Here is a 24,382-nt window from a genome sequence, read left to right on the forward strand (position 1 = left end):
CTCCTAGACTGAGGCTGGCTGGCTGAGTAGTCCTTCCAGCAAACATCAGGGTAGTTAAAGTCCCCCATAACAACCAGAGCCTGTGACTGTGAGGCCACGCTCAGCTGCCCGTAGAAGGCCTCATCAACATCCTCACTCTGATCTGGTGGCCTGTAATAGACTCCCACAACAGTGTCACCCCTGCCAGCCTGCCCCTTAATTCTCACCCACAGACTCTCAACTTGCTCCTCAACCGCACCTGGACAGTACTCTATACATTGTAGTTGCTCTCTCACATAAAGAGCAACTCCACCACCACGCTTGGCCGGCCTGTCTTTCCTGAAAAGGGCATAGCCATCCATGACCACATTCCAGTCATGTGAGCTGTCCCACCATGTCTCTGTTAATGCCACCAGATCATAATCTCCTGACCGAACGCAGGTTTCTAACTCCTCCTGCTTATTCCCCATGCTGCGCGCATTGGTGTACAGGCACTTCAGGGAGCGAGCCGAGTACACCGATTTCACCCTAGGGGCCTGAGGGGCCTCCCGGTCTTTACGTATTCCAGCATGCTGCCCCACTGATGCAAGCCCAGCTACAACCCCATCCCCCTTCAAATCTAGTTTAAAGCCCTCCAAATGAGCCCTGCTAATTCCTGTCCCAGCATCTTTTTACCCCTGTGGGATAAAACTTTCCCACATATCACTGACCGGACTGGTGTCTTATAAAACCAGCCATTATCAAAGAACCCAAAGCCCTGCCTGTAGCACCAGTCCCGAAGCCAATCATTTACGGACTCAATTTTTCTATTCCATCCCACATCATCATCCAAAAATGGAAGGAGGGAAGAGAAGATAACTTGAGCCCCAGACTCTTTCACCATTTGTCCCAAGGCCTTGAAGTCTTTCTTCATTCCCCTCAGACTACGGGATGCCGCTTCCTCCCCATCTGTCTGGAAGATCAGTAGGGGGTAATAGTCCGTTGGGCGCACCAGGTTGGGGAGCGCCCTGGCGATGTCCCTGATCCGAGCTCCAGGTAGGCTACAAACTTCCCGATGCTGAGGGTCAGCTCTGCATATCGGGCCCTCCGTCCCTCTCAGAAGGGAATCGCCTACCACAATTACCCTTCTTTCTTTTTTATTGGAGGCAGTCTTGAGGCGTGGAGTCAATCGCCTCTTCCTATGTGACCTCGTAGGTGGCCCTTGCACCACGTCCCCACCTACATCTTCTTCAATATCTAGGGCCTCAAACCTATTATGGAGGGGCACCCGGGGAAGCAAAGCAGGTAGGGAGGGGGGTTGCCCGTGACGCCTAACTGGAACTCGCTTCCAACCCTCCTCAGCTGTTAGACCCCCTACTTCTGCCCGACAGCGACAGGGCAGGGGCTCTCTCAGATCTTCCCTCTCTGCCCGACAGGGCAGGGGGTCCATCACCTTTTGGGGGGTTCCCCCTCGGGGCCTTTCTGCCTGGCACGCCAGGGAGTTACTCCACCAGTTGATCTCCCTTTCACACTCCCTGATGGACCTCAGTGTCTCATATGAAGTAAGAGACAATCAACAAATTATTTTTGTCAGAAAGTTAACATTCATTCCTTCAAAACAGTCTAGATAAGGCTTCCTTTTATTTTAAAAATCACTAGTATAATTCACTAGTGCAAAATGAAATAGCATAGCCTTGAATATTTCATTTTATTGTTACTAGACTTTTAGCCTAGAACCTCTTATCTCCCATGTTCTTTATAATAGTATGCTTACCACTCATATGGTATCCATTACTGTATAAAAGTAGTGCCCAATGCAGTTTTCATAATACACAGTTATGGTGCAAAACCTCGGGACGTCATGGAGAGGAAGAACTAAAGGCTGAAAGAAATGACTAGACATCTCGTGACAAGGAAGAACTTCTGGCTATTACAAAAGGATTTTACAGAATGGTTCCCTTTTCAAATGTATTAGTTATACTACAGTGTAAAACACTTAACACCTAGGGTGTGAGAGGAAAACCTCCTCTGGCACAGAACACACTTTGCCTAGCAGAGTGCCTTGCACCTCTGAGTGTCCCAAAACTGGATGCTGGTGGAGATGAGATACTGTATTAGATGGACTACTGCCCTCATGCAGTTTGGCAACCTTGTCATAACTAGACCTGGTAGAAAAGGCCAGTATCTGAGTTTTTTTTCAAGCAGACCTAGGACTGTGGAGTAACTTTCCTAACTGCAACTACTTAAGTGTTCTGAGACAAACATCTTTCTTTAAATACTAGTTAACCGTGCACCTAGGTCTTACCAGCTATGCTAGAGTAAGAAAAACCTTTGTAAACCTTAACTTGTGACAAACAGATAGCCATGAGAGAACTATTTTTATGATTGATGCTGAAAAGCTACATTTAATAAGTTTTCAAATATTTTCCTGCTAAAGTAAGAAACTGCACTTTTAAAGTTGTCCTCAGACTGCAGGAATAAAGAACATCCCTTGAAATGTTTGCACAAGGTTTATAACAAGAAACACATGTAGCCTTCTGGGACAATTTAAGGAAAAAAAATACAAAACCCAACAAAGAAAGCTTACCTAAAACTGTAACAGAAATCTTCATTCTAGAAAACCCGCAAGCAAAGAGCCTTCTCTCTTATCTCCTTTTTGTACATGAAGGTTGTTACAGAACACGGACTCTGTGTAGCTTTAACTTCACATGAAGATGTTTAGAACAGCAATATAATGGTATCAGAGAATAGCTTTTCTAACAGCTCCCTGACTTTGACAGTTATTCTCCCCTATGCTGCCAGACCCTGGATGAAAAAGGGCGTTTTTCCTTCCCTTTTTCCTACTTTAGACCTGCCTGTTGCTTCCCTACTGTCCACAGGGAAAGGTGAAATACAGATAATGGCTTTTATCTGACTCTCTAGTATTCTCTGCATTATTAGTTATCCTTCACAGAGCAAATAAATGTCCAAACTTGTTTACACTGATCCAATTATTATGTAGTAATTAATACATGCTTATTCTATCCTGACCTTAAGCCATGGTAACACTAATAAATGCAATCAAATGCAATCATAACTGAAAAAGAGCCATCCCCTTAAATGCTGTCTCCATTCTGTTAGCATAATGAAATCCAGTTGCTAGAGCTTCAATATTTTTTTTTTTACTCCAGTTGTTAGGGCTTAGATTTTTTTTTTCCTTTTTAAAAATCTTTAAACAAAAAAGCCACTGTCCAAATAATAATGTACTCTTTTTGTCTGGTTGTTTAAATGAGACACAAAGGAATACTTTAGAGAGATCACTTACTGTAGGTAGGCTACAAAGCCTGCATGTCATTAAAAAAAAATCCCAAACAAAAACATCAGTTAATCCTAGCGGAATAAGATAAATAAAATAAAAAAGAAAAATATTCCAGGAACAAGGATTAAAAAAAATCAATAGTTCCAGCTCTTCAGTCATCAAGCGTAGATAAATCTGCATAACCTGCTGCTAAAGGAACTGAAAGACAAGATTCTATTTCCCAGGAAAACTGAAGTGTTTTCCAAGTTATGTTTAAAAAAATGTCAGTAACACTATGAAATTATGTTATTAAAACATAGTGTTAAAAGTAATTAAGCAAGCTTAAAAATCACTCATCAAAACCAGCTAAGCTGAAACCATCCTCAGATCATCATCTTCATGTCACAAATACTTACAGCACACTCCTGAATCTGGATACATAAAGCATCAGCAAGACTAATGATCAGGCAGGATAAACCACAGTGCAGGCAGAAAAACCTCTTGGTTGTCAAAGTTCTTTAAATGTTTTTGCTGTTAGAGCAAAATGCACTGTCAAGTATACCTACAGTCTGCTCACAATCTGGTATTCATACTTTTTTAAACTAGCAAGTGAAACCTTTTATTTTTGACATACAGATCTCTTGCAATTTAAGTTCCAGGAAAACCGGGGGTATGACTCTTTGATTACAAAATTCAAAATCAGTCATCATAGCTACTAGAAGAAACAGTCTAGCATCTTGGCCTCAACTTGGAAAGGATATTAAATCTCTAGGAGCTCTGTGTTCCAGTGTAAGATGAGCTGCAAAGTCATCAGTGACATGATTTGGATCCCCTCCAGGTAATGCTGCACATATTGGACAAATCTGAAAGGACAAAGCAAAGGGGGGAAAAAAAAGCAGACACCATTATAAATTTTACACAAAATAGAACTCACATAACTGAATCAATCATTAGACATTGATTCTTATGCTTTGAAATCACATTCTAGGCATGCATGAACACCTGGATATATACATATTCAAAAACCACAGAAACTACTGAAGTGCAGACATTAGAAATCTTTTACTTTATGATTTTTAGAACGCTATGAAAACCAGAGCTAGAATTTTCAAATTCAATTTGCAAAATCTTGAAAACTAGTCTTTGTATGCCAATTCTGCCAAAGACAGTAGTCTGATTACACAGGACTACTGTTTGTTTGCCTGCTTGACACTCATTCCAGCAGAGGAATCAGAATGAAACCACATATATTTGCTTAAGTATCAAACTGAGACTACCCATCCAGGGAACATGTAACTACAGGTTTGGCAGAGAAGGGCTCAGCTCCATATCCATACACAAAAGTATTTGGGGAAAAGGCAATGACATCTGTCTTTGGTTTATTTTAAACCAAAACACACGTTAACTAAGGAGACAAACAGTGCCATTAAAATTGCCATAATTATGAATTGGTTTTTTTAATAACCCCATAAACAGCTTGAAAAGCATCTTCCATTTTTATTTACAGTAGTTTTGCAGACTGATTTTGAAGTTTCACAGACAAAAAATATCCATTCCAATTATTCCCCCAAATGTTAAGAGCTTAACAGCACTTTGACAGTTAAATGCAACTGCTGTCCATGAATTTCTCTCTCTGTTCCTCACAGTCAAATAGTCTTATCTTTATGGAGAAAATCTGGCTGCATGATAAAGTTCAGGTTCCCAGTGCTCTTCATGCAACATATACTCAAGTTGTTGACAGTAGATAACAGAAATAGTGTGGCCAGCAGGACTAGGGAAGTGATCGTCTACCCGTACTTGGCTCTGGTGAGGCCCCACCTCAAATACTGTGTTCAGTTTTGGGCCCCTCAATACAAGAAAAACATTGAGGTGCTGGAGAGTTCAGAGGATGGCAACAAACCTGGTGAAGGGTCTGGAGCATAAGCCATATGAGGAGCAACTGATGGAACTGGGGCCTGCAGAAAAGGAGGCTGAGGGGAGATCTTAGCACTGTCTACAACTACCTGAAAGGAGGTGGGCATTGGTCTCTTCTCCCAAGCAGCAAGTGACAGGACAAGAAGAAATGGCCTCAAGTTGTGCCAGGAGGTTTAGATTGGACATTAGGAAAAACTTCTTCAGGGAAGGGGTTGTCGGGCACTGGAACAGGCTGCCCAGGGAAGTGGTGGAGTCACCACCCCTGGAGGTGTTTAAAAGATGTGTAGATGAGGTTCTTAGGGACATGGTTGAGAGGTGGACTTGACAGTGTTAGGTTAATGGTGGGACTTGATCTTCAAGTTCTTTTCCAACATAAACGATTCTATGATCTCAACAGACCATGGGCATTAGGAACATCTATATAATAGCACATACATCTGTTTTACTCTTATGGAAGTGAGGATAAGGTATTGAAATAAGTTTAGTGTAAAATCTCAGCTGCTTTCAACAGCAGCTGCTATTCCTTACTGCCACTTTCATTTCAGTAGTCAGCTCTGAACAGAAAACCAAGCATTTTGAAAGCTTTTTGCTACAACCCCTCCCCCTTTATTTTCAACATTCAGCATCTCTCTTCAAATAACTCCTCTTTCCAGATTTTTTACCATTACAGAAACCACACAAGCAGACACACTACAGAGTAAAGACATCTTATTACAGAGTCATGTAACAAATACTCAACTATGCCAACATATCATACAGCTACCCTGTAGGGACACAGGCATAGACATATATGGGACAGATGGTTCTAAAGTCCACAAATTTATTTATTAGGTTGGTGCAAAAGTAATTTCAGTTTTGGACTATGAATTTTAAATCATTATAACTATGCTCAAACACATCTTTATTAATCAAAATAGGAACCATTACAATCAACACATTTTTACCCACGAGAGATAAGTTTGTTTATTCCTGCAGTGTAAAAATCCACACTTCAGGATTTGACAAAGCCTCGGAAAGTATTTTCTGCATCCTGCTGATTGTGGAAGCGTTTTCCCTGCAAAAAGTTGTCAAGATGCTTGAAGAACTGGTGGTCGGTTGGTGAGAGGTCAGGTGAACATGGCAGATGAGGCAAAACTTCATAGTTCAACTTTTGAAGCGTTGGTTGTGCGGTGTGCGGTCAATGTGTGGTGTTGTGGAGAAGAATCGGGCCCTTTCTGTTGACCAATGCCGGCTGCAGGCGTTGCAGTTTTTGGTGCATCTCATTGATTTGCTGAGCGTACTTCTCAGATGGAATGGGTTCACCAGGATTAGGAAAGCTGTAGTGGATTGGATCAGCAGCAGACCACCAAATAGTGACCGTGACATTTTTTTGGGTGCAAGTTTGGCTTTGGGAAGTGCTTTGGAGATTCTTCTCAGGCCAACTACTGAGCTGGTCATCACCGGCTGTCATATAAAATCCACTTTTCGTCGCACATCATAATCCGATCGAGAAATGGTCTGTTGTTGTTGCATAGAACACAAGAAGATGACACTTCAAAACTACAACTTTTTTTATTTTTGGTCAGCTCATGAGGCACCCACTTATCAAGCTTTTTCACCTTTTCAGTTTCCTTCAAATGCCAAATGACCATAGAGTGGTTGATGTCGAGTTCTTCAGCAACTCCTTGTGTAGTTGTAAGAGGATCATTTTCCATGATTGCTCTCAGTTGGTCATTGTCAACTTCCGCTGGCCGGCCACTACGCTCCTCATCTTCAAGGCTCTCGTCTCCTTTGCAAAACTTCTGGAACCACCACCGCACTGTGCGTCCATTAGCAGTTCCTGGGCCAAATGCATTCTTGATGTTGTGAGTTGTCTCTGCTGCTTTACAACCCGTTTTGAACTCAAATAAGAAAATTGCTCAAATTTGCTTTTTGTCTAACATCATTTCCATAGTCTAAAATAAATATAAAATAAATGGCAAGTAACAAGTCAGTAGCAAAAAAACATAGTGAGAAAAGTGCACTAAAATGATGTATAACATAACCACATTTACGAATGTATTCCAATATCAAACGGCAAATTTCACCAATGCAAAAATCACAATTACTTTTGCACCAACCTAATATAAGCTGCTTAATTCATATCAACAGGAGACAACATCTTCAAAGCCATCTTTTTTTCATTTATCCTACTCTGAGGAAGCAGAACCCCACCACAAGAAGGACAACACACTTCTGAAAGCAAGAAAGCTATTTCGCTAAGAGAACAAAGGCAATATGAACTGCACATATTTACCTGAAGAGACACAGTCCTCAGAAAAATATCAACTAAGAAAAAGTCATAAGCGGCAATGAGAAGAAGGGAATTTAAGTATTCTAACCTTAATTCTATACACAAACCAAACTTTCAAGAACTCTCTGTCTGGGAAAAGTTACTGAAGCACTGTCACACACAAACAAAAATTTAGTTAAACAAACTCTGGCAAAATCACAACAAAGACTGTAGCATCACTGATTAAGTACGACAGAACTAAAAATATCATTGTTAGTAGAACATGCATGAACAAATGGTGCAGATGAAAGGAAAGCATTGTCCCAAGTTTCTCCTGAAGCTATGATCATTTGTATTAAAAAATCATCATGTTATCCTGAAACATGTCTGAAAGATGACTGCAAAGTCTTAAGTCAGTCACACTCACAGATTATCTGCCAGTCTCCAGAAGTATGCTTATATTACTACTGCCTCCCTATTTACAGATAAGATAACCACTTTAAGTGGCAGTGTTTCTGTAACCTCAACAAGAGACACTATAATCGTCAAGAATGAAACAGGAACCATTCAGACTGTCTCAGGCTGTCTATTTCATTACTACAAGAAAAGCTCTCCTCGGTTTTATCCACAACGTATCAACAACCTAGTCCTCACAGTTCAGTAACAAGGAGCCCAGTTACTGCCTTGCTAAAAATGAGAACGTTGCTGCAGTGCAATGTAATGGTAGAAAAATTACGTCTTTGTTCTGAGATTCAAAAATGACATTTGATGAAGTTTCCTAAAATTTTTCTATTTACAATGCTAGTGGACTTCTAGTTGAATGCTGCATTTTTTTCGGAATAGTTGACTGACCTGAAACCCAATACCAACAGTAACCCATCATACTGACAGCCAGATTGTTCTGTACCTGCCTTATAACATTTTTCATTGCCCTTGGACATTCACTAGTGAAGAAATACTGGTAATTACTGAGGTTTTAGTACTCACCAAAATCACATGACTTATTCTTTTTAGTGTGTAACCTTAAGAGACTTAATTACAAAACTTATGACTACTCTCATAGACACCAGTATAATTTTCAATTAAAGTACTTCGGAATTAAAACAATCACCTTCAAGGAAATATCAGACTCTCCCAGAGTTCCCCTCCAGGATCTCAATGCACTGGAGTGCCTTTCCAAAGTGCCTGTATATTAACACACACAGCATAGGGAATAACCATGATGAGTTAGAGATCTGCATGCGGTTGCAGGACTATAGTCTTCTTCACATGAAAGACATGCTGGAATGGCTCCCATGACTGAAGTGTTGCAACAGAAGGATATGGACTCTTTAGAAAGGAGAGGAAGAGGGTCTTGCTGCTTCAGTGAGATCAATGCTGGAGTACATGAAGGGCTGACGGAGAGCTTATGGGTTGGGATTAATAAGAGGACAGGCAAAGCTGACATTACAGTGTCTTATAAAACCAGCCATTATCAAAGAACCCAAAGCCCTGCTTGTAGCACCAGTCTCGTAGCCAAGCATTTATGGACTGGATCCTTTTATTCCGTCCCATGTCATCACCCGAAAATGGAAGGAGGGAAGAGAAAATAACTTGCACCCCAGACTCTTTCACCAACTGTCCAAAGGCCCTGAAGTCTTTCTTCATTCCCCTCAGACTACAGGATGCAGCTTCCTCCCCACCTGTCTGGAAGATCAGTAGCGGATAGTAGTCTGTCGAGTGCACCAGGTTGGGGAGTGCCCTGGTGATATCCCTGATCCAGGCTCCAGGTAGACTACACTTCCCTGTGATGAGGGTCAACTCTGCATATTGGGCCCTCTGTTCCTCTCAGAAGGGAATTGCCTACTACAATTACCCTTCTTTCTTCCTTATCAAAGGCAGTCTTGGGGTGCAGAGTCAACTCATCTTCCTACTTAACCTTGTAGGCAGGCCTTCTACCACATCCTTACCTACCTCTCCTTCAAGATCCAGGGCCTCAAACCTATTGTGGAGGGGCACCTGAGGAAGCAAAGCAGGTAGGGAGGGGGCTTGCCTGCGATGCCGAACTGCAACTTGCTTCCAACCCTCCTCAGCTTTTTGGTCCCCTACCTCTGCCTGACAGCAACAGGGCAGGGACTGTCTCAGGTCTTCCCCCTCTGCCCGACAGGGCGGGGGGTCCATCACCTTTTGGGGGAGTATCTCCCTGGCGCCTTTCTGGCTGGCACGCCAGGGAGTTACTTCACCAGTCAATCTCCTTCTCACACTCCCTGATGGTCCTCAGTCTCTTGACCTCCTTTTTAAGTTTCACCACCATGCTGAGCAGATTTTCCACCTGCTCACACCTCATGCAGGTGGAATGCCTGCCTCCCTCCCCCAGCAGCAGCAGGCTCTGGCACTCCCTGCAGCCAGAGACCTAAACAGCCATGGTTCGGGGCAGGGTCTCCATCTGGATCGCCACAGTCTTTCTGGGGCAAGCTCTCTGTCTGGAGAACACCATCGTCAGCTGCAGTCTGGGAGACTGCCAATAGGTGAGATGATCTACCAAGCAAGGAGGGACACAACCTCTGCACCCTGCTGTACGAGCTACAACACCCACTGCTGCAGCACAGTGTGGGTGGTGCTCACACACTGGTCCCACCTCCCACCTCCCACCACCTCCCTGAGGCTTTTTCAAGGCGAGGGGCAGGGGTGTGATTGCCGTTACCCTGTTACCCTGGCAATGCTCACGCCACATCAGCTGTTCTCGCCAGAGCTGCTGGGTCACGCCCGCTCTCACGGGGTTTCTCTGGCAAAGGAACCTCCCAAAATCCCCCTGTACCTCAGGATCTGCTGCTGCGGCTCCGGCTGCACCGGCTCCGACCAGCTGACCTCGGGGAAAGTTGCAAAGTTAAACTCAAGAAGATGATAAAAATTGCAGTGTCTGTCTAAGTTAAGTTACAATCCTACATTGCAACTGATAGTGAAGTAAACTCTTTCACTTCAAAAGTTTTTAAGAAAGATTAGAACACCTTTGAGTCTCCAAAAGGTGGACAAACCACCTCCACTATCACCTTCCACAAGACCCTTAATAGGCTTGGATAGGAAAGATTCATTTTCTTCCACAGAATTCCATGAAAGTTAAAAAACTAGAAGATTAGAATAGATAACATATTAATAAGTAATTTCTTCACAATGTGTTGGTGACGAGTAGTCCACTTCAAACATTCACATTTTTCTAGGAACCTATGGAAAAACAGTTAACCAGACCAGAGCACCCTGGCTGTTGTTCTGCTAAACTAGTTCCTCCTGCTCCCACAGACAACTAGGATAGCATGATCTAACAACTCAGATTAAAGTATTTCTATTGACACTTGTTTAAGAAGTGTGTTTTTAACCACATCAGGTGCCCCAGTAGTTAGCGATGGGGGAAAAAACCCTGCTTTAACAGCAATAGTTTCAGAAGAACAACTACTGCTACATAAATACACCAGGTCCACTACAAAAGCTATTTGAAAACACACCAAACTGTCTGCATGTCTTCCTCTCTCTCACAGTTACAAAACACTAACACAGCTGTGAGCCTCCAGGACAATTAAATACTGGTTATGAAAAGGGAGACATAGCTATACCCAATAACCATGAGAACATTCTGAATTTCATCTTACAGGGTAACAGACTCCTAAACAGGGCAACCTTTACATCAGGACAACCGAACAGCAACCATAACAGAAGAAAGCAAGCACATTATATTACGATACTCATTAAACATAGAGTAATTTTGATGTCACCACCAAATCTGGGTATGCCTTCCTACAAAACATTTAAATGAACTCATGCTTCAAGAAATAAAAAGAACAGGAAGATACCAATTTTCCAGATGACTCTCTTTAATACATTCCCACCACAACTGAAAGCCAATTCTGAAGCTTCTTACCACTTCTGTTGATGTTTCTGCATGCTCAGAAGTAACATGTTCTTGAAGAGATGTTTCCGTATAACCCATTTTCCCACAATAAGGACAAGTAAAAGACTGTGGCTGCTCTACAGAGAAAGCTTCTCCACCATAGTACAAATCTGGAACACAGAGTGTTGAAACAAGAGGTTACTTCAAAACAGTAGCACCATTAATTTTGTTCATATAAACCTCTCTTTATAAATATACTTCACTGTAATCACTGCCAAATTAATTTAGTATTTAACTGAAATGGCTACTTTAATCTTGTATAAAGGCCACAGGCTGATATTCAATATGTGTTCACTTATGGACAATAAAAAACAGCCAGACTACATTTTATTTTCATTAGGAAACATACCATAGTTTTCTGATACTCAACAGGAGCCAAGACTCCTATGATGCTGCTAATGATACTGCCAAACCTTCGCTTTTTTGCCATTCTTATTATCCCATGTCCAGGGTCCACCCATGGTATTTTTCAATCATAACTGAAATTTTCAAAAGCGGAACTCTCAACAGTACCTCAAAAATTTAGATTAAAATTTACAAGTCCTTGGTGATACCATATGTCAATATTTATGCTATAGCTGAACCATTGCTTTGCAGTAAGTAGTTTTAGAAACGTCTCAAATGTATAATATACAAGATAGTTAAAAGGGAAGCTGATTATCTGTTATACACTGGTTGCAAAACTTCAGGTGTGTTGAATTTAAGCACTTTTGCACTGCAGATGAAAAACAGGCACTTTTAAATTGCTAGTGCATAAGTTCCCCAAACATAACACAAAAATTTGTCAAACTATGCAAGAAAACAATGCTTTTCTCTCTCATCCTCTGCAGGGATTACGTATTCTGCAAGAAACATGAGTAAACTCCACACTCACATCAAGATAAAAGTGTGCTTTCTTCCAGCAAATAATTTAAAATACTTTCACTTACATTTTTTTCTAGGACTCACTGTTAAGTGACTGAAAAATACGTTCATAGAACTATGAATATTCTGCTATAAATTAAAAGTTGGACAAGTCTGAGCAGATACTAGAATGCTTCAAGGCAATACCCATTTAATGTGTTAGGAATATGTCCCTCTGATGGCTTAAGTCGCAGCTTGCTACAGTTTATGACAGCTCCACTACTGACCTCTCTTTAAGACACGACTAGGAAGAACAGAACAGCATTTTTGTTTCTGCAGCCTTACAAAAGATGATACTTAAGCTAAAAAAGTACATATCTATAATCCACTATATTAACATACAGTATTTTACATATAAACTAGGTTTTGAGGGCTAACACTCCAAGATCCATACACAAAATGAACTTCACAGTAACATGCTAATATGCAGAATTAAAGATACAGAACCAGACTGAACACATTGCAGAATAAAATTTATGTTCAGTAAGTCCCTGTTCCCCTTATTTGTAAACTGCTTCCAGAGAATTTAAATATGGAGGATGAGAGAAAGATACTTCTTTAAGAAGCATGGTAAGAAATGCCCAAGGAAACAGATAGCCTTGCCAAAGAAACACTACCTGACACACTGAGCATTTTAACTGGTTCATCAAATTATTAACTATCACACTAAGCTTGAATACCATCCTGAATCTATGTTCATTTATTCACATACAGACAAGGAAAACACTATGTCCAACTATCCAAAGTAAGAAGTTCCCAGCCAATTAAGTCTTAGTTCTCCAAAGCAGCATTTGAGGTTCCATTTAATGTTTTATACAATAAGGCACAGAAGTAACTTTTCATTAGAGAATGGAATTGCATATCAGATATGACTGAAATGGAAAGCTATAAAGACTGAAAGTCAGCATGAATGTAAGTTGGAAAACATGCCCAAAAGATCAGCACCTGCTTCCCCTGACCTGAAAGTAATTTATATAGTACTGACACGAACAGATGCCCAGAATCTTTATTAGAGGGAAATCCCAAAGGTCCTCGCAAACCATTTACCAGGACTCAGTTCTGAATGCATCTGAGTCACCCAATACACAAATGATAGGCGTTTTCTTGACAGGTTGTCAGGCATTCAGCTGGCATACTAACAACAAGACATAGGGTATATATGAATTCAAAACATCTGTCCTTAACTGATCCCCTATAAATCCAAGGGAAGAATCAGTGAAGCTAGGAAGACGAAGTTCTACCTTTCCTCATTTGTGGGAGAGGTTGTTGGCCAACAATTAAATATACCCTTTTCAGCTGAAGATGACAATACTACCAGATGGGAAGAAAGCTTCTTATGAATGCTTAAATCTGCTCGCTTGTTTATAAGCTAAATATCAATCAGCTTTAGAGCATGTTCTGAATGCTTAGAAATAGGAACAACAGCAAATTCCCCTATGCCAAAGCTTTCAAAACTACCTGTAGTTCTTGTCCACTACCCACAGTAAGCTTGTGTTTATTCTGTTTGAGTAGATTGGTAGTACGGTTACTCTGGCAGGTGACCAGAAAAACTGGCTCTGAGGCAGGATTACACCATTAGCGTTCAGAACTCTGACAGTCTCTATGCACAGGTGTTAAGCAACATCATCCTACAGGATAAACCAATTAGATTTACTTACATGTACAACTATCTTTTGACTTGAATAGCTTCTCTAAAATTACAGCATACTTATTTTCTTGTTTCCAAGTCTTCCATTCTCCTCTTACTTACATGATATGCAATAAGGACTTACATGAAAATTAACCTGCTCTAAGTCCGAGGTGTTATAGACACTGTTTCAGATACAACACACAGAAAATCTACATAACTCACAGAACTTTAAGATTTTGGAGCTCCTAACTAATGCCACATCTGTATGTATTTCACTAAGTACTCCTTTAATGTTTATCCAAGTATCACATTCAGACTCCCATTCTGATGTAGCCAAAAACTTGAATGTGGGTAAAAACAAATTACCAATATGCTGCAGCATACTAAAATATGAAGAATTTGAGTCATGTCATGGTTTCAAGTGAGGAAAGCACAAACAAGGTTTACATGGGACAAAGTTCTAAGTAGTCACTAAAACAGTCTCTAAATGGATCAGCCACACAGACTCTGGAACAGATTTTCTTTCAGAAAAATATACCTGTAAGGCAAAGGATTCAAAATTAGGGATGTCTAGAACAGATACATGAAAAATGCTTCGATGATGATGGACAAAAGAATCCTCCTTGCAACTATATGAAGAAAAATTCTAAAGCAGCTCATTGAGCAAGTTGTTACAGTATACAGCAAATAGTATCATTGCACAGAGGAAATAAAAACTTCAGTTCTCACTTTTTCAGTGTCCTAAAGATACAGAGTTGGATATGGGAACAAAATAAGTGAGATGGCCAAACTTTTGAACTGAATAGTTAAGAAGAATTCAAAATTTAACTTCATTTAATCTGCCTAAAACAGCACATGCAAATACTATATGGTTCTCTGAAACGCGGTAACTGAACAAGAACTGCTGCAAAAAAATTCTCCATGCTTGTCGGAATAGCAAAAATGCCAGTCACGAACACATCAAAAAATAATGACAGACTGTTTAGTTGATCCTCTGATTTCCCTCAAGATTTGGTATGATCCTCATGATGATGATTAAGTACCTATTTACTGATTGGAAAAGTGAAATTCTCCATCACTGCAAACATACACACACGTGCAAGAACACCAAGTCAAATTTCCCTTTGAGGACTCTTTAGGCTGAGCAGACTCATTTCTGGGAATTTGCTAAGTCCTGGCATCTTATGTACTGATCTGGATAAAACAAGAAGATGACGACTCAAAGAGGCAAGCTAGTGAAAAAAAGAGGTAAAATATCTTATTCTTCTGGGGATTTGTATATAAAAGTAACTTCTGCATCAACTATCTACAAAGAAAAAAAAATCCTTCAAAACTATCAGGTGGTCTAAAAACCTCTACCTATAAACCTCACTATTTCATGAATATAAGTATTTTTAAGTAAGGCAGAAATACCAACTCCACCTTCCCACCTGAGCAAAGGGCACAGGGCTACAAGCAGTCTGAAGAGAGCAGTAAGTAGATGAGCATGCACGCAAAAATATTTTTTCCTTAGATACGTTGTTAGCTCAGTCCAGACGTCAAGAATTCCAGCAGTACACACTGTTGTGTCAGAGACGAGAGAGGTATGACGAGTACTGTCAAATACTGTGTTTCTGGTTCTTGCTTTTAGAGGACATGTAATAAGCCATTTAATAAACAAAAAATAAAAAAACTGAGTTGTTTCCAGACTCCAGATTATACTCCTGCATGTTTTCCTACTTATCTCTCCTTCCACATCTTTCTTCTAATACACAGTAAACATATATGCCCATGCTAAATAAATATGCCTTCATCTGGGGGGTGGAAAAAAAAGAAAGAAAAAAAAAAAGCACCCATCAGAAGTGAAATCAGTAATTGCAAATCCAAATATTTTTCCATTGGAAGTTTATACCCCTCTTTTTTCCTCTCAACCTGAATCTCTCTCCCCCTCTTACAATCAAAATCTGCCCCTTTCAAACTATTATTTTTTTAAAAGAGGTTGCTAATTAAGTGATATCATGCATCTTTGTGTCTAATTTTAGTGTTGGTGTCACTGAATGGATATTTCTCCAATTAGTTTTTACAAGTATATAAAAAACTCTAAAAATTATGAATGTATGGGAAAAAATGAAAAGGCCACACCTTCATAGCTGCAGAAGCAAGGCAGCCTACAATTCTATTACTGTTTTCATTTACAGTTGTATTACTGTTATGGCGCAACTGGCCCATGACCAAAGAATTCTCCCTTCTGGCCACAAAGAAATCTTTCAGATCATGTATTTCTTTCCAAATACCTTCCTACACAAAAGCAGGAGTCCAAAGCTCTTCAAATTCCTCTACATCCCTAAAGCCCTCTTTTCAAAGTAGCTAGGAAGACAACGTTGCTGAGTAAAAAAGAAAACCAGACTAAATCACAACCCTCTAGAAGATTCATTACCTACGCCGCTTATCAATTAGAGGAAGAATACAAAGGAGTAAAAGGATCAGAAAATTGTTTAAAAAGGGGACTTGACAATAGCTGATGAAGTTAGATTTCAAGCTCAATGGTGTTTAGACATTAGGGCTTTTCCTGAAAAAAAAAAAAAGGAGCCAATAACCTAATTTAATGTGAAAATATGAGCACTCTTGCTTTATTATCTATAGATATAGACTGCTTGTATTTAACATTTTAATCTAACTAACCCATTCTTAAACTTGGCAGGAGGTAAGTAATGAGACAGAAGTACAGCAAGATTCCTTAGATAAATATCAATCTTTGAAAGAGGTGATCCAGGACTACGTTTTCTAACAGCTTGTCCTTGTTTTCTGTACATATTTCTGTACAAGCCTACACAGGAGTCAGGAATTTTAGTTTCACTTTTCATATGAGTAATGTAATTTCAATTTGATATACACGTATAGCTAAAAATGCTGGTATTATACAAGTTATAGTATATTTGTTTCATTTTTTTTAAATGTTTGAAGAAACAACATGGTGGTAACACAGCACATTTTTTTTATTTATTTATTTACATATTCCTGTACCACTGATCAAGCAGCCATACTGTACGAAACAGTATTAGCCTTAAAACCGCTGTTAGTTCTGGCTTGATGCAGATTTTCTGAACAAAAAACATTCTAAAACATGCTAGACGCTCTGCTATAAAATTAAAGAAAAAATGCTTACCTACCCTCTGTTTATAAACATTTGCACAAAGGAATGGGTTAACAGGAATCTTATGAAAAAAAGGTTAGAGAAAATGTAGGTCCGCTGCTGAATGAGGAGGGTGCTCTGGTGACGGATGAAACAGACAAGGTTGAGTTCCACGCCCTAGAGATAGGAGAGAAAGTTGGGCAAAAGGAAGACTTTCCCTTGGTTGAGGAGGATCGGGTTAGAGATCGTTTAGGCAAACTGCACCCATGAGTGCTGAGACAGTTGGCAGATATTATATCCACTCTCCATCATCTTTGAAAGGTCTTAGAGAACAGAAGAGGTGCCTGAAGACTGGAAGAAAGCGAACATCACTCCAGTCTTCAAAAAGGACAACCCAGGACACTACAGGCCAGTCAGCCTCACCTCCATCCCTGGAAAGGTGATGAACAGCCCATTCTGGATGTCATCTCCAAGCATGTGGAGGAAAAGAAAGTTAGCAGGAGTAGTCTGCACAGGTTCACCAAAGGGAAATCATGTTTGACCAAACTGATAACCTACTATGATGGTATGACTGGCTGGGCAGACGAGGGAAGAGCAGTGGACATTGTCTACCTTGACTTCAAAAAGGCTTTTGACACTGTCCCTCACAACATCCTCATAGGCAAGCTCAGGAAGTGTGGTTTGGATGAATGCACAGTGAGATGGATCATGAACTGGATGGATGGCAGAGCTCAGAGGGTTGTGATCAATGGTACAGAGTCTGGTTGGAGGTCTGTAGTTAGTGGGGTTCCCCAGGGGTCTGTGTTAGGTCCCGTCCTGTTAAACCTGTTCATCAATGACCGGGACGAAGAGACTGAGTCCACCTTCGGCAAGTTTGCTGATGATACCAAACTGGAAGGAAGGGCTGACACACCAGAAGGCTGTGCTGCCATTCAGCAAGACCTGGGCAGGCTTGGAGGACTGGGCAGAGAGAACCTGATGAAATTTAACAAGGGCAAGTGTAGGGTCCTGCACCTAGGGAGGAATACCACCAGGCACCAGTACAGGTTAGGGCTTGACCTGCTGGAAAGCAGCACTGCAGAGAAGAACTTGGGAGTTCTGGTTGACAACAGGTTGACCATGAGTCAACAATGTGCCCTTGTGGCCAAGAAGGCCAACGGTATCCTTCGGTGCATTAGGAAAAGAGTGACCAGCAGGTCGAGGGGGGTCATCCTCCCCCTCTACTATGCCCTGGGGAGGCCGCATCTGGAGTACTGTGTCCAGTTCTGGGCTCCCCAGTTTAAGAAGGACAAGGAATTATTGGAGGGAGTTCAGCAGCGGGCTTGGAAGATGATTAGGAGCCTAGAGCACCTTTCTTATGAAGAGAGACTGAGAGAGCTGGGTCTGTTCATCCTGGAGAAGAAAAGGCTGGGTGAGGATCTTACCAATGTTTATAAATATCTCAAGGGTGGGTGTCAAGAGGATGGGACTAGACTCCTTTCAGTGGTGCCCAATGATAGCATGAGGGGCAACGGGCACAGACTGAAGCACAGGAGGTTCCATCTAAACACGAGGAGAAACTTCTTTGAAGGTGACAGAGCACTGAAACAGGCTGCCTGGAGATGTTGTATAGTCTGCTTCTCTGGAGACATTCAAGACTCACCTGGACACATTCCTGTGCGATCTGCTCTAGGTGTACCTGCTTTAGCAGGTGGGTTGGACTAGATGATCTCCAGACATCCCTTCCAAACCCAACCATTCTGTGGTTCTGTGAAATTCAGCCCAGCCCTGCCCCAGAGCGAGCAGACCTGGTCAGCGATGCTGGCAGGGCTGAGGAGCAGCTCTGAGGAGATGGCACTGGGGGCAGTGAGCTGAGCAGGGGACAGTCATGTGCCTAGAGGAGTAGCAGTAGGAGCAGGGGTGATCCCCTTGGCTCAGCACCCACCAGCCTCATTCCATCATGGCATTTTGTTTGGGGCTTCATAGCACAGGGGCAACATCAAATGGAAGTGAGTCCAGCAGAAGGCGGGAGCACTCACTGTGTTAGAAGAGGCTGCAGGGCCAGCACTGGTTCAGCCTGGAACAGACAGCTTTGGGTCACCCAACAGCTGCCCCCATACCTACAGAGACAGGATCAAGTAGATATAGTCAGGCTCTTCACAGTGCTGCAGTACAGGACAACAGAATGTACAGAAAAACATTTTTTCCCCCTATGTAGACAGGCACTGAACAGGATACCCAAAGGGCCTGTGTCATTTCCGTTCCTGGAGATTTTCAAGACCCAAGTGGGCAAAGCCCTAATTACCCTAGTCTTACCTAACAGCTTGGAGCAAAAGGTTGGATCAGAGACCTCCACAGATCCCTTCCAACCAGAATTATCTGATGACTTATCCTATGAAACAAAGAAACACAGTGACACAGTTGTAATACTGATCTAGACTCTAACATTCTGATAATCACCGATGTTGTCCAGCTTTACAGACAGGAGGGATCTACTCTCAACAGGTGGGATCTCTGCTCACCTCACTTGGAACTCTCCCCTTTCACTACAAAGGCAGTGCAAGAGCCACGCTTGCTAGAGTAAAATACCAGCTCAGTTGAATCTGTAAACGGCTGCTCATTCCTTCCGGCTAGAACATCACTATTTCATTCAGCAACTTTCCAGTACGGTTATGTGTAGCAGGAAGAAATAGCACATCCTCTATTTTTTTTCATGCTGTTTCATCAGCTGCCAATCACAGCATTCAACCTCACAGCCAGATAGCACTGGCCTAACTGCTTCAGTGTGAGAGACACCCTGCTGGGGCTGACAATGACTACATAGGAGGTATCCAGTTATTTGTCCAGCAGCAGCCGGGTGTTTGTTTCCCCAGCAGGTGGGATGGCCCTGAGCTGACCCACAGGCCTTCGCTGCCTTGACCAGCCTCAAAGCAGACTTCCACACATACCCTCTGTCCATGGGCTACATCTTAGGTCTGACCATCTGGCCATGAACTATGCTGCAGCTGCATCCTGCCCTCTTCCTGCCTTCAACAGGATTCCTGCATGGACCCCAGAGCTGACTTGTTATATATGCTTTGTCTGAGACTGTCAGCAGGACCTGCTCCCGTTACCAACCCTGTCCTGCACACCCTGTCAGTAAGAACTCTGTCCCTGCCTGTGCTGTGGCCACCTTCAGCTCCTGGCTTATTACTGTTGGAGCAGGCCTGGACTTGCTGCCCCTCAACAATAAGAACCATATCACAGAATCACAGAATGTTAGGGATTGGAAGGGACCTCAAAAGATCATCTAGTCCAATCCCCCTGCCAGAGCAGGAACACCGAGATGAGGTCACACAGGAGTCTGTTCAGGCAGGTTTTGAATGTCTCCAAAGAAGAAGACTCCACAACCTCCTTGGGCAGCCTGTTCCAGTGTTCTGGCACCCTCACTGAGAAGAAGTTTCTTCTCAAATTTAAGTGGAACCTCCTGTGCTCCAGTTTGTACCCATTGCCCCTTGTCTTATTATTGGTTGTCACCGAGAAGAGCCTGGCTCCATCCTCGTGACACCCACCCTTTACATATTTATAAACATTAATGAGGTCACCCCTCAGTCTCCTCTTCTTCAAGCTAAAGAGACCCAGCTCCCTCAGCCTTTCCTCATACGGGAGATGCTCCACTCCCTTCATCATCTTCGTGGCCCTGTGCTGGACTCTCTCTCCAGCAGTTCCCTTCCTTCTTTAACAGAGGGGGCCAGAACTGGACACAATATTCCAGATGTGGTCTCACCAGGGCAGAGTAGAGAGGGAGCAGAACCTCTCTGGACCTACTAACCACCCCCCTTCTAATACACCCCAAGATGCCATTGGCCTTCCTGGCCACAAGGGCACAGTGCTGGCTCATGCTCATCCTGCTGACCACCAGCACCTCCAGGTACCTTTCCCCTACACTGCTCTCCAACAGGTTGTTCCCCAGCTTATACTGGAACCTGGGGTTGTTCCTGCCCAGATGCAAGACTCTACACTTGCCCTTGTTATCTTTCATGAAATTTTTCCATGCCCAACTCTCCAGCCTGTCTAGGTCTCGCTGGATGGCATGTCAGCCACTCCTCCCAGCTTGGTGTCATCAGCAAACTTGCTGGCAGTGCACTCTATTCCCTCATCCAAGTCGTTAATGAATATATTGAATAGTACTAGTCCCAGTACCAACCCTTGAGGCACTCCACTAGATACAGGCCTCCAACTAGACTCTGCCCCATTGACCAAAACTCTCTGGCTTCTTTCCTTCAGCCAGTTCACAGTCCATTTCACTACCCGATCGTCCAGTCCACACTTGCTCAGTTTAGCTGCAAGGATGCTGTGGGAGACTGTGTCAAATACTTTACTGAAATCAAGATAGACCACATCCATTACTTTATCATCATCTATCCACCTGGTTATGCTGAAGCCTTGAACAAGCACAGATGCTAATGAAGACAAGAGGATTTGCAACCTGTCTACCAATACTGAGCAGCACCAAGACAGCAGCTGCTGCTCAAAGGCAGGGTCAACTGGCTGGGGAGCAGCTCTGCTGAAAAGGACCAGCAGATCCCAGTGGAAAGCAAGCCAAACATAAGCCAGCAGTGTGCCCCTGCATCACTCAAGGCAAACAATGACCTGGACTAAATCAGCAAGAGAATGGCCATCAACTCAAGCGATATCATTACCCCATGTTACTTGGCACTTGCTATGCAACACCAGCAACACAGGGTTCAGCTTTGACATGTACAATTCAAGACAGATATTGAAATAAAATCTAGGAGGTTTTTTGTGTTTGTTGTGTGTGCATGCATACGTTTGTGTTCACCAAGACAGTAAGAGGCTTGGAGAACTTGACAGAAGAATGGTTGAAGGAATGGTGTTCATCTATGCTAGAGAAGGCTCAAGGTGGATCTCATCTCCAACTTCTTGTACAAAAAAAGGAGATGTAGAGGAAGTAGAGGTATGCTCTTCAAAATGAAGCACGGTGACAGGCTGCAAGCATAAGGTGTCTTAAGAGAAATCTGGCTTGGATAAAGGCAAATAAACAAAAAAACATTCACTGTAAGAATTGAATGCTGGAATAGGTAGCTGAGAAGTGAGGAAAACTCCCTTGATGGAAATACTCAAGACTTGGCTTGACTGGATAGCTCAGCTGATGTCCCTGCTTCCAACAGAAGGTTGTATCAGATAATCTCCAGACTCCCATTCTAAATAGACCACTCTGACATGCTCTGACTTGGCAAGATATGCACCTAGCAGACAGATCTTGTTCTAGTGGTTGAAAAATCATAAAAGCCTCAAGCTGAATTCTTTTAAGAAATCAAAATTTTTGAAGAATTCAGTACGTAAAGAACGATACAGCTGGAATCACTTTAAAACAAACAAACAAACTATTAGAATGCTAGCACCATGGGCGTAACGTAAAATGAAATACATGTAAAGCATCAGCAACATCTTAGAGCAGATGCTTGTCACACAAGTATCTTGTGAGTTACAACCTGTCACAAATATGACCCCATAGAAACAACAAGCAGGATAGGGGACAAGAACAAATATTTTTTATTTTAAATATTGACATGGCTTTACAGTCAGAAATAATTCTTAAATTACATCATCTTCAAAAGAGTTCCAGGAAGACTACATGCTAGTCCTTGCTGCTAATCTTTTACACTCATTACAGTCCATCACTACCTCTGCTGTACCTACAGTCTCACATAAGCCACCAGTGAATAATCTTCTTTACAAAATCTCACCAGGATTTTTCTGCATGTCCACTGTGGCTCTCAAGTAAAGCATATCGGGACAAGAAGGTTGCCACATCTTCTGAACTGGAAGTTAACTAGGTGTAGTCATTGGTATTAAGTGTACTTGTTAGTCTGATAACCTGCTATTATCAGACTAGAAAGATTAAAAATATATAGGCACCAATTAAAATGAAATACATAAAGCAGTTCCATGCTAAAATCAAAGAAAACATTCCTGTTTTGTAGAGGACAAGAACTCGCTCTTATTTTCAGTGTGCTAATGGGGGCAGTGATTAATAAGTAGAAACATGAAAATATGTTTGCAGACACAACTGAGCAGCAAATTACTAGAGTTTGAAATTATCACTTACCAAAATCTACTCTTGTTAGTATGCACTGCATTGGATGGTCAGTTGTATGCCTTGTCGTCGTTGCACCACTTTCATAACAAGTTGCACACAGATCGTAATCGTAGCAAATTAAACACTTGTATCGGCGACCTCGAAAGTTTCCTTTTAAACATGCATCACAGCTGACACCTGTAAACAAATAGAATTGCTTTAAAACAGTGATAAATGCACTTTTTTAAATGAAGCAGATTTGTTGCTATTGCCTCTCAATAACTAAAAGGAACCAGCCATCTCTGACATGTGCAGCTCACACAAGACTCAAATTTTTTAACACATTTATGTCTTTGAAAGACACTGCTCTCTCACAATTAGAATTCTGAATTCTTGCAGTAAAATACTGGCAAACTCAAGCACCTGAAATATTAATAAGTTACAAAATCTCTTTGGACGCGCCGCCTTATAGGCATCTTTACCTGGCAGTATTGGGTAGTATTTTGACTGTTCAGTTAGGAACCTTAGGCCACACACTTAAAAGCTGAGTGGTATAATTGCTGACTGAGAGGAAAAAACAACAATAACAAACCAACCACTGACAAAAATCCACTAGTTTTTCAGCCTTTACTGTCACAGTTCCTAATACTTTTAATCCTGAAGAACACCATAACCAACCCTGACATTCTATGTGGGGCAGAAATTATGACCTTTTCCCATTTTAAATAACACTAAAAAAAAAATTAAGGTGTTTTTTGAAATTAGCTTGCACCAGTTCTCTCCACCCTATTTCTTCCTCAAGCTCAGTCTTTGTACTGTGAGATAGTCACACTGCATGCGTCAGAGAAAAAGCCTTTATAGCTTCCAAAGGTTTTCATTTTTCTCTGTGTGGTTTCAGTTCTCTCTTGGTTACTTAATCAAGTGCCGGAAGTGTCATCGTCTTGTAATCTGTCAAGTGTAACATAAACTTCCTTCAACTGCAGTACAAATTAAGGGCCTCCACAAAAGAAACCAGTCCATACAATTAAGGCAGGATTTTTATCAATATCCTCTTTCAGCATCAGCTAAGACATGTTCTTCACAGGTTGGTACAAGCACAGACAACTTTAGAGAAATATAACTGCCAGAATGAAACAGTCACATTATCCAACCTCCTATATATATTTTAAGCCTAACCGCCAGAGAATTGGTGTTAATTACAGATTTTTAAAAATTATTTTTGTTGTGCTACTCCACTCTGTAGCATCTGAACAGAAGCTTTACCACACATAATACTGGAGTGCATCGAGGATAGCTTCCTAAGCCAGGTAACAGACAGTCCTATCAGGGAGCATGCAATACTGGACCTGATGAT

The 24,382-nt window shown here is 41.8% G+C and overlaps 1 protein-coding gene across 2 annotated transcripts in view; it reads right to left on the reverse strand.

The window, feature by feature from the left end:
- Window positions 1-24,382, reverse strand: part of KCMF1 (potassium channel modulatory factor 1) — a 58,575-nt gene that overhangs the window by 11,378 nt on the left and 22,815 nt on the right. For both annotated transcript variants that reach the window (XM_065655964.1, XM_065655966.1), the window contains 3 exons: window positions 23,059-23,226; window positions 11,293-11,432; window positions 3,997-4,098 (listed from right to left, as the gene is read on the reverse strand). In XM_065655964.1, coding sequence (XP_065512036.1) covers window positions 3,997-4,098; window positions 11,293-11,432; window positions 23,059-23,226 — 410 coding nt within the window. The remainder of the gene's footprint in view (window positions 1-3,996; window positions 4,099-11,292; window positions 11,433-23,058; window positions 23,227-24,382) is intronic.

This window comes from Caloenas nicobarica, chromosome Z (assembly GCF_036013445.1).
Source record: "Caloenas nicobarica isolate bCalNic1 chromosome Z, bCalNic1.hap1, whole genome shotgun sequence".
In the NCBI taxonomy this organism is placed as follows: Eukaryota; Metazoa; Chordata; class Aves; order Columbiformes; family Columbidae; genus Caloenas; species Caloenas nicobarica.